The sequence below is a fragment of the Sinohyriopsis cumingii genome, chromosome 4 (assembly GCF_028554795.1).
Source record: "Sinohyriopsis cumingii isolate HCF-2022 chromosome 4, ASM2855479v2, whole genome shotgun sequence".
Lineage (NCBI taxonomy): Eukaryota > Metazoa > Mollusca > Bivalvia > Unionida > Unionidae > Sinohyriopsis > Sinohyriopsis cumingii.
Genome location: NC_142964.1, coordinates 116661757 through 116673988, shown reverse-complemented (window position 1 = coordinate 116673988; position 12232 = coordinate 116661757). Strand labels below are relative to the sequence as shown.

Genomic DNA, 12232 nt, shown 5'->3' with positions numbered 1-12232 from the left:
TATAACAACATCATATACCAAGCACTAATAACAATTCCAACATAAGATCACGACGGACAGCTGATATAGGTCGATCAACGCACCACACACTGAGATAAATGCACGAACTTCATCTGACAAGCTTGGATCAAGTGAGCGAAATCGTTGATAGAAATCCTAACTAACGAGCAAACTAACTCAATTAATAGGAATGCCATATTTGCTTTGATCTTTTCTTCTATCATCATTGTACTTATTCGAATGTATGTTAAACTAACGCGCTTAGTTATGGGAGTAAGGGGGAGATAACCTAGAATTTCTGCTAGGGATGTTCCACCCGTGGTCCAAAAACGGAAAAGTAATTTTAAATTCGAAAACCTATTCTTGTGCTTGTCACATGCTACGTGTAAATGGCATTACTCCACAAACCCGCTGATCGTAAAGTGTTGATTTTTATGCAAAGAAATTCATTTTAAGACATTTTAAAGAAGGTGTGCAATTATTCAACGTAAACTCAATGTTGAATTAGATCACACATTTGCGATGGTAAACCAAAGACGATCAAGTACAGACATTCATATCTGAGATAATGACCCAATCATGTACATAGAACTGAAGAAAATCATATATGTAGACACATCGCCAAGCTTACAAATGCATCCAAACGGACATGACGTCGCACATACCATCATACTGGGACGAAGTCCCCAGGTAGAGAGAATATGTACACATTTAACATTGAGCTGATTCGTTAACGTTGAACCTCAGTCGTATTTCTTAGAGCTGCCTTTCATCGAGAAAGTTATTGGACAACCAAAGTAGTATGAGTCATCAATGTATGGGAGCTTCTATACTACAAATATTGAATGTGTTCGGTTTAAGATTTCACATCTAAACTGTCAATGGGACACTTTGTCCCTCTCTTTTCTTTGCTCGCATATTGCAGATAGCAAGCGTGACAGAAGTCTAGGTGCAACAAAACTGTGTGAGTAAAATCATCGGATCTTTAAAAGAGATCCACTTGCATACGTTGCATTCATTAAACCTGTTTAGACGTTAATGTATATTTAAAGGATTTTCTTTGTCTATCTATCTATCTACATTGTTCATGTATACATAGGACGAGATTTCATATTTCTGTACAAATATATATTTAGATAATAGATAGACATACATAAATACATACATACATACAGACAGACAGCTAGACAGATATATAGATAGATGGATAGACATACGCAATGGGTTATGCTGACATTAGGAAGAGAACACTTTGTTTGCTGATTCAGACAATCTTCCTCCATTACACAAAAAAAAAACCTTTACCCAAAATGACCTCTTTTATTTTATCAGCTGGAAGTTATGTTTCATAGTAACATTATTTAAATATCGGCAGTTTTCTATTTCTCAGCTTAATAGTTTTTGTTCAAACGTTTACAATCAGTTATTAGCTATCATTCCCAATTGACGACTATATATAGTGTATTCGAATGAACTTGTTACTAAGCTACATTAAATAAAATAATTTATGCTACAATATTTCTCTTTGTACACAAAATTGTAAACGAGTGTTTAATGAGATGTAGTCACATTATTTACTGCATTTGTCAAGTCACGTCGAGAGCCACCTCAAGGAAAACAAAGTTACTGTGTCCGACAAAAATGTGTAAATGTCTCGCGCATAACACTTGGGCAGAATGGTCTACAAGAGTGTTTTACATAAGGGGAGACAGACCTACATAACTATAACATGGCCTCTTATACTTCGTTAGGGCACTTACAAAAACAGCATGGTAGGGCGCAGTAACCTACAAAAACTTCTAAATATCTAGTGCATTGGACATGCGATATTCAAGCTCGTACATAGTTTATCTTGTTCTTATCCCATTTTAATTTCATTAGTTTATGTTATAGCTTACGTTTCGCTGTGACAGTAGCGGAATCAGATTCGTATAGGTGCTGTCCCATGTTGTTATTGCTTATTTTTGATCTTCATTCAAATATTTCGTCAAATGTGTTATATCAAAATAGTTTTCAGAATGGGTGTTGACTTTCTGGAAGAAAGGTATGCAAGAAGAATAAAACATTAACATACATGTGTATTGTTCAGTTTATTGTTAAAACTAATAAAAAAGTCCTAGAACATTTTAATAAAACACCCTTAATGCATATTTTAAACACACAAATACATATTCTCTCTTTCTTTCATTGTTTCTCTCTCAGAAGAAGAAGAAGAAGATAATTTGCTGCAGATTAGATCACGATTATGCACAGTTTGAAGTAACAATACGTTCTAAGCCTTGTTATCACATGTGATGGAATAAGTTTTCTTTGTATCAATGTCTCGAAGATGCACCGAATTAGTTAATGCCGTCTCGAACTTTTCTTCAGTTTCAGCCGGGCTTCAGAGCTCACGCATTTTACGGGGAAAAACCCGGTTTTAATTTTTCGACAAGGAAAACCACTCCTGTAGAAACCGAGGGACACTCCAAGTTCGTTAGGTTCAGTTAATTGCTGGATCACCTTTTCTGTTGGCATAGAAACAATTTATGTGTTGTCAATAAGTGAAAAAATACGTCAATCATTTCCAATAGTAGCAATTTCATTTTTATTAAACATAAACATATTTGCGTATAAATGTAGGGTAATTAAATATGAAGGAAATTGTACAGCCGTAACGCAATTATAAGTCCTATGTCATAGAATTTAATAGATTTCATGTTATTAGGTAATAGTACCCTTTATACAGAAGGAACACACATGTTGCAGAAAATAATTACACTTAATCTTTTAATAAATTGTAATGGATAAAAATGAAGAAGCAAGAACTACAGCATAATTCTTAGCCCTCACCCCCACCCCATCCCGACAAAAACCGTTAAATACTACCTACCTAACTAACTAAGAAACTAACTACTACTACTACTACTATAAGTGTGCTGCCTCGTGATTAATATGTCAGAAAATTGACAGAATATAATAATAATAATAATATTAATAATAACGAGAACTTTGTATAGCGCCTAATCTTTAGAAGCTTTAAGCGCTTTACAACATTAGACAACACCTATAACATAAAAAAAATGATATGATTACAAAAAGAAACACCATGAAATTAGAAAACGTAAAACAACATGCTGAGAATATTTAAGGTAGGAAACATTATTAGGTCTTTAAGTTTGTTCTTGCAGTCGAAATAAGTGAGTTTTGAGAGCACTCTTGAATAGGATCACTGTGTCTTTGTGTCTAAGTTCAGTGGGCAATTCATTCCACGTTGCTGGGCCCTGGTATGCAAAAGAACGCTGTCCATACGACTTTGTTTTCATAGTGGGAATAATGAGTATACGATTGTCAGAAGAGGAGCGTAAGTATCTTGCTGGTGTTTACACATGGGTGAGGTCGGATAGGTATGTTGGACAGTGAAACGTAGCACAGAGAACAAATTTTGTGTTTGATTCTGGATCAAATGGATAGCCAGTGTAGGGTACAGATCATCGGGGAGGTGTGCTCTAATCGTGGTACTCTAAGTATGATCCTAGCAGCTGTGTTTTGAACTTCTTGAAGTTTCTGGAGCAGATATTGAGATGAACCAGACAGAATTGAGTTACAATAGTCCAGTCTTGAAAGTACTAATGAACACACAAGTGTTTTAGTGGCATCAGCTGAAAGATATTTGCGAATTGAATAAGTTTTACCCGCAACTACATGTACGAGTATTTTGATTGTTATTTTTGTTTTTGGTTCTAGATTTTAATATCTCTATTTTTTAAATATTTTTTTTTTTTTTTTTTTTTGAGTTCCACATTTTTAGGAGGGGTGGGGGCACCATACTATTTTCTGTGATTAAGGTCATGGAAGGCCTTAATCTGGCAATGTATGTGCGGAACTTGTAAACTTTATGGTAGGATACGATATTCTGTCGAAACTAGTTTTTGGTATGAAGTATGCTGTATAAAAACACTTGAGGGTGGATATGAAATGTGCTACATACTTATACCTCGCCTTTCTCCTCAATATGCCGCCCCCCCCCCCAAAAAAAAATAAATAAAAAAATAAATGAATGCACCTCAATGTACTACGAATATTACAAATAATGTGCACCTTTCTTCAGGGTCATCTCGTGTATTCCCCTGGCAACATGGTTGTGTATTACCACCACTTGTTGCTTGACAAAATTTGTCGAATCTGAAATGAAAAATCATAGGAAATACTTTAAATCTATGTTTAAAAATACAATTGTCATTATTTTAATGAGGAGTCAACACTTTATATTTGAAGAAGTTTATTGGTAAGCAGTTTGGATTCTCTGTCTCTCTCTGTCTGTATCTCTCTCTCTCTCTCTCTCACACACACACACACATTACCTCGAGTTATCAGTGAGTCTTACTACCTTTTGAAAAAAAAAGTTGTCTTTTACTGATTGAAACGGTAATGTGGCGATTTTCCACTGCACCGTAAGTCGGCCGTTTAGATGTGTCCTCGTATTGAGAAAGGGATGATCCAGTTAGGAACAGATTCGTCGTGTAACGCAATAGGTCACGTGATACCAATGTACATAATGGTCGATGACGCACTGCTTTGTGATTCTCATGTTTATCCTCCTCAGAGAAAGGATAAAGAGCTTTATTTGGAACAACAAAATTCACTATGTAAAGAAAAAACATATATGCAGATTGAAAGAGAAAGGAGGGCTAGCCCTACCTAACTTAAGTATAAAACAAAAATCCAATATTTTAAATAGATTGAAACAGCTGAATACCTCTCTCAATCTCTCAAATTACCATGGGAAGCAATTTATATTTACATCTATGGTTATCTATGTCGTTTGAACATCGCAATCTACAAGAATAATAAATTAACTAAGCTATTAGAACCTCCTGGATATTGTAGGAGAGTCAGTGAACTAATATTATAAATACAGGGATAATTTAGGAATATGGGATAGAGGGAATAACTCTTATGTTATATTAAATGATATGGCCTCCCAGGAGAAACAAGAGACAGAATTTCGCTATCCAAATCTAAACCTGCACGATAAGTGCCTGACAGGCGAGGCTGCGTTCAAGAGGCATATTATAAGCGTTATACCGCATTGTAGAGTATGCGGCAAACATTTGGATTCAAAGGATCACTTAATACTTAGATGTCCTAAAATAAATATAGAAAGACAGGAGTTAAAGAATGAGATTTTAAATAAATACGGTATACTTGAAAATAAGCAACTTATATTTAAAAATAAAATTAATGACAGGAAGATTTATAATGAATAAATAAATTATATTAACTCCATAATAAAGATAGTAAGAGAAGACTTTATAATCAAATAATATCCACCTACAAAGCAATTTAGATAATAGTATACCTTAAAGAGGTACTTGTACTTAACTAACAAACTATCTATAACAAATACCTCGTGTAATTAACACATTGTTTAGAACAACAGTTACGCATGTAGGGGACAGGGATATGGCATTGCTGACTAAGGAACAGATGATGGTACGTCGCCTAAGCTACGTGACTCACGTGTGGTAGTACGGGTCATACCGGATCTCCCCAAAGGTAAGGTCAGCAACAAGAACATTTCGAAAACAGAAGCACGGGGAACAAACTAGTAAACAATACTAGGTATAAATACACACAACATGCATACGCTTAACATGCAAGTATATATTTCAATCCTTTTCTATCTATCTTTCCTCCTACACAAGCACATACATTAAAATTTTATTACAGGTTCCAAAAGACCGGGAAGCACGTTGCCCTCACGAAAAGCTCACAAGTGTAACCGCCGAACTACCCGAGCCATAACGGAACTTAAAGAATTTGATCTCTAATAGCCAGTCCATAAAAAAAAAAAGAAAAGAAAAAAGAAAACAACAAAAAAGAAAAGGATAGTTTACAAAACAAATAGCACACACAACAATGATCCCTGGCAAGGATCACTCTTTGTATGACAACTCCAAGACCAGCAAGAGTCAAGGAGATTCTAAACACTAGAGTAGGGCGGTGTATAAACCCGAGATCAAAATTAACCAAACCGAAATTCTAATAAACGTAATACAAACAAAACTCATCCGATGGGGGTAAACAAAAGCACATAAAAATCCTTTACCTTTCGGTACTAGGGGGTCCCTTCTATGATGCAAATCTGAGAGGGACCACACCAATAAACAGAGGAAACACTTTCAAAATTGCCTGAGAACTAAAATAAAAGAGAAAACTCTCTCGATATAAAATTCTCCTATTAAAAATAATAACAAGAATACCGACCCTCCTAATCTCCCCATTACCCTTATTTTATATTGATTAATTACTTCCCCATAAAAAGTAAAGTCATTAACATTAAGATGCTGACAGCATCAGTCCCCAGGGAGCAATCACCAGCACTTTAACAGCTATAAAAACCACAATTATTTTTCACAACAGCATTTGATAAACACGGATCAGAAGAGAAGAAAAATGGAGAAAAAATATAGTGAAATACCTAGCTATAATTTTGGAAAAGAAATACTATCAAAATTGTTCCTTACACAATTCAACATAATAACACTACTAATTCATGCAAACGACCCTCATCCGGAAATTTATATAAAAACCCGACCACAACTTTGCTTAAAATCAAGATAGATAACCAAAACTATCAAGATATGATCTAGATGGGTGCTGTCCAACCTTTTTGACACCATGGGCCACTGAAAAATGTTTTTCTTGAAGCCGATGGCCGCAGCAGAAAACTGAAAAGCAACGATTATATAGCTGCTCGAGTTCTGGCGGGCCATTTAAAACCAGCCGGCGGGCCGCGGGTTGGACAGCACTGATCTAGATAGTGCCAGTCCTTACATGGAAATGTACAGTAAGAAAACATCACGCACAAATAGCACCACACCAGGACAATCATGATTCTGGCAAGTCACTCAAAACAAATAATGGAAATCGACTGGGGGTGGGAGAGGAAACTGAAACCATGGACATGTGTCTAGGGGAAAGAGAGAGTACGACCCTAAGTTTTATACATGTAAGGTTAAAGGTCAAGAAAACACCCACAGTGAGATGCAAGTACTGACCTGAGAATAGAAACCGACCCGCTTACCGGTAGGAGAGGGTTACTTATTGGAACCAGCATGCATGGACAACTCAACAACATGACGAGACGAAACCAAGATAAACCCTGACGAAATTACTGTAATAAAATCGATTCAAATTTTAAAATATATAAAATATTTAATATAAAAACAACTTTCCCACCTATATACACAAATCTTATAATTAGGAGGGCAAGGATATATAAACATAAGTCATAAACTTAGAACACGAAAAACACGGTGACACCTAGCTACGATGTCGTAGCCTCAACTTGATTTTGTTGTGGTTGAGGCTACGAACTGATCCCATATCAGGTAATGGAGCAAAAAATATCATCACTAAAGTCAGAAAAACACACAGTATAGAAATCAACTACATAAGTATAATCATGCTGTGAAAGAAGTTTGGCTTATTTTGAATTTATTAAGCCCTTATACGATAAAATAAATTGGCATGGTTACTCTAACCTTATACTGTACGCCATGACAGATAACGCGAGACTCTAGCCGTGACCCCTTTTCTACGTAAGGCTTGCCAGACCATATTTTGGATATTCTACGCTATATTATTATCAATCAAGTGCGAATAATCGCTTCTTGGTGAATTTCAAAGTTGCCGATAAACCGTATTTACTTTTAATGCGCAGAATTTCTGATCCAAACGGCGCCAAATTTTTACTAAGATTTGTTTACATTTCCAAATAAGGCGTCAATGTCCTTATATGGCACACAAACAAACGAGGCTGAGAACGGAAGTAATCATTATTTGAAATAATATGGAGGACGATCTAAACGAAAATATCGGCTAAAAAAGGTAAACGAGATTTTTCAACTATTTCTACAATGATTTTCGATATTTCCGGTATTAAGTATGAGGACTACTCAATTTATTGGATTATATGCAAGGAATATGTTTAAAGTGTTATTATTAGGCTAAGAGAGCGCCGGGTGTGAATCACACCCGGCTTGTTCCATTAACACGTATATGCTCATGTTAGTACCCTGTCCACGAGGTACGAGTAAGGGTACTAATATTAGTACTAGGTGACACCTCCAACTCTTTACCAGTGTGGTCTGGAACGGAGTCATGGGGTGCCAACGAAACTGGTAGCAAAGGGGCGAAGATCTTTCTCTCCAAAAGCAACAGTACAAGCCGAAGCAGACAGAAGGCGCTAACAGAGATTGAATCGCAACGTAATATTTATATGGAATATATTTCTAAGAAATATAACCAGTAAAAACAAACCGAAACATCACATTGCAACGGAAAGGAAACCAGAACGAAAAAGAACTTTGATTCATGATAATGGACAACGCTGTAAACATACAAGAAGTACAAAACATGACCTTGAAATAACGGAACACAAATATATATTTTCGATGAAGAACTACATTGACAATGATTTCAAATAACGGAACACAAATTGAGATTTTCGATTTAATTTTTTTAAATATATAAATACAAATGGACATTCAAAGTCAAGAACTACATTTTATTGACATCGTTGATAAAGAACTACATTTTATGGACATCGTTGATAAAGAACTACATTTTATTGACATTGTTGATAAAGAACTACATTTTATTGACATTGTTGATAAAGTACTACATTTTGTTGACCTAGTTGATAAAGAACTACATTTTATTGACATCGTTGATAAAGAACTACATTTTATTGACATCGTTGATAAAGAACTACATTTACTGACATCGATTAAAAATAATGGAATATAAACTGAACAGACTAGACCAAAACAGGCAATTTGCCACTTCTTTTAGTTACTTCTACTATCTATGACACTTATTATAATCTAACCACAAACACGCAAACATCAAACAAATATACATGCTACTAGACACATTATTTATTAATTTACTTATTTATATACTTACCGATAATACTAAAGAATTGCTTTTCAAAATTGCCCGAATCACTTTCGATTTATCTCAAAATTTACCAAATGACTCAAATACTATTAATTACAAGTAAGATAATATTATTTGAAAAAATTATTAGATAAAGGGAGGGGACCCCGAGTGGCCGAGTGGTCTAAAGTGCTCGCCGTTCCGGATCACTGCCATCCCCCCTCTGTCTGCGTGGGTTTGAGTCTCGGGCTCGGCTAACGTGGGTACGTGAGAAAGCCTGCCAGTAGCTTTTCGTGGGTCGGTGGTTCTTCCAGGGGTTTTGCAGGGTTCTTCCTCCACCAGTTATACTGGCCGCCATGTATAGCCTATAATGTGCTGAAAAATGGCGTTAAAATCTACAACATTAACAAGATACACGGAACTCTGACAAGATATATACAGTGCCAGTTCTCACACGAAAATCGGGGAGCAAAACCAACAATGCAAACACATCTTTACAATCTGAGGACACAAACGGACTTTGGCAAAAGTAACTCTTCTACTACTTAACTTGACAAAAATGGGAGCGGTAACCTGATCCCTAGACACGTGTCAAGGGAGAATCGAGTACGAACCCAAGTTCAAGCCTACAAGTTATGGGACATGGAAACTATCCCCTTGTTTCTAGGGAGGAAACTAGTTAAGGACGCCAGCACAAGCTCTCCTGACCTGTTTGATAAGGGAAGTAAAACTTGGGGAGAGAAGATGACCCACCTTTCGGGGATTGGGGTGGGGAAGAAGTATGGTCCCAATGAAACTTCATGGTATGATAGTTCAAGGGAAATACCCTAAAATTTTGGTAAGGGAGGGAACAGCTCTGGGTCAGGAAACTCCTATCCCCCCTGTAAGAGGAAGTACAACTTAAGAGTGTGGCATTAACCAAACCAGAATAGAGTTTTTAACCAGGAGACACTAGTGAGAGAAGGAGTTAAGACTATTTCTCCTCTCTTTATCGCGGACAGGTGGGAGGGGACCATAGTTTCTTAGTTAGGATATCAATCTTATGTCTCTCGTGGGATGAGCGTACATGTCCAAACCAAACAGGCAGGGAAAAACTTAAAACTTAAAACCTTGACAGAACAAACCACAGAGCAACCCTGACTAAATAACTTATTTGCACTAATATTTATTTAACATAAACACTGAACAAAAAGCCAAGAAAAAACATATTTACATAAACAGGGTGTCATCTTACAATTTCAAACTTTATGTGGTGAGAATAGATGAGGTGTCAACAAAACGAGAAGTGGTAAATTAAGATAATCGTGAAGTAATTATTGCAATAAAATGAAGTGCCTGAAGAAGGCTTTCCAAGACTCAAGCAATATTAAAGGCGATAAAGGGAATCGCTGCTTTTATCTAGTTCACGTATGCAATCGCCTGGGTTCAAGAAGATTTATCAGGTGCCGATCCCATTCTCTTGAGTAAAAATAGTACGAACAGCATGGGGGAAGGTTCGCTAACAAGTTGTAAACATTTCTTTACGGACGCCCCCTCATCATACACATACCAATATTTTTTTAATTTGAAGAATCGAACGACTAATCTATTTATTTTATGGTTTTTATCATTGTTTGTACTTGCGTATCGTAGTCATTGTAAGAATAAAATGGCGTCAATTGGTTTTCCAATTTACTTTACCCTCGAATTTCCAGTCAAGTCCATTATAAAGGTAATGAGAGACTGATCCCCTGTCGTAATTTGTAATAACGTTATAGGCGGTACCAACTGGGAGCTTGGAATCAGGCTAAATATTATGGAGTCAGTTCACAACTAGTACTTCCAGTTCAGTACCCACGAATGTAGTTCTAGTCTATTTTTAGAACATTTTGTCCTCTCTCTCATTTTGGTGGTGATAGAAGAGTTATATTTATGCATTTTTAGTAGGGATTTAAAAATAATTGTTTATTCTTGAGAATATGAGCTCAGGGTGTGGTTTTCCGTGTGTATTTCGGCGACAGTGCATAATGAGTAATAAGGCCTTGGTGATGATCCGGCAGTGAAATCTGTGTTCTGTTTACGTGCTGCTATGTTGACAATCCAGCCTCTCAAAAAAAATGCAGATCAATCTTTGACAAGAACTTTACTGTGAAGTCTTCTTTGAAGGTATTTTAAATTAACATATGATTTGTATTGATTGTTACACAGGGGAAAGGTCACTATTGAGAAACAAATGTAGAGAACGTATAGTAAAATGAATTGTGTTCTATGTCCTGTGTAACATTGCAGAGCATATGTCTGCCGTATACTGTTTGGTTCTTTTTCCATTTCTTTGGACTGGAATTCCATGTTTGACAAGAGAAGCAAGGTACAATTCAGCAATTATTGCTCGTGTACTAATGCGCGGAGACGTTAGACTATGAATAACATGACCCAGAGGCAAAACAGCTTTGTCATGTCACAACCTCATAAAAGGCAAAAGCGCAATATGTGAGGCATATTATGCAATTTAAAGCCATGAGACCAATCTGTGGATGGAACTATCGCTTCTTGGGAAATTCCTCGGGCGCCAGAATTTTCTATCTTGAAGAATGTTGCAGAGCGACCTGCTCTAGACGTTACCTAATTTTCCGTGAAATTCCCAGCCCCACCTAACTCTTAAGCAAAACAAAATCAATGCGTTGTAAGGCCTAATTAAGACATTTTTTGCATTTATCAAAATAAAATTCAACGCAAGGCGATAAGACGAGGGTGACAAGGTTTGTGCACGTAGAGGTTTGTATACCTATCTCATCTGGGAAGTGATTTGGAGCACCATTTGTAGTTCACTATATTGCTGGTTGTTAAATAAAATCTGTTTTTGTTACCAGAATGTGGCAAAATATGTTAGTTATTCAACTCAGTATATCAACTTCATTTGAACATAACATTCCTAAAGAAGATGACGTAGCTCAGTGGCTAGTGTGCAGGAATCCAGTCCAGAAGGGTACAGATCGATAGCTGCCTAGACCAGGCTGGTTCAGCCGCCATGCTGTATTCTTTCATGTATTTATTTACCTGTAAAACACACACACACACACACACACACACACACACACACACTGCGAAAAAGCAAAACAAACAAAATCATGTTACATAGCTTATGTATAAAGATTCTTTCCACTTACCCGATGCCTTTTGATTCTGCTTTTTATCTTCGTCAACGCCATGCCATTTGAAACCAGGTGGTAGGAACACGCATTCAGCTAGACCGGAAAAATCTATAAAAATTCATTAGAGATACAGTTTTGTTATGCATATATTCGCATGTTGTTCGGTATTCGGT

General features: G+C 36.4%; 1 protein-coding gene across 1 annotated transcript in view; it reads right to left on the bottom strand.

Annotated features, from left to right (window-relative positions):
* Positions 1–2144: 2144 nt before the first annotated feature.
* The window catches only part of LOC149801950 (uncharacterized), a 29374-nt gene continuing 19286 nt past the window's right edge, over positions 2145–12232 (bottom strand). Inside the window, exons 9-11 of the mRNA XM_089954369.1 lie at positions 12075–12167; positions 4081–4164; positions 2145–2507 (exon numbers count right to left, since the gene is read on the bottom strand). Coding sequence (XP_089810495.1) covers positions 2344–2507; positions 4081–4164; positions 12075–12167 — 341 coding nt within the window. The 3' untranslated portion in view covers positions 2145–2343. The remainder of the gene's footprint in view (positions 2508–4080; positions 4165–12074; positions 12168–12232) is intronic.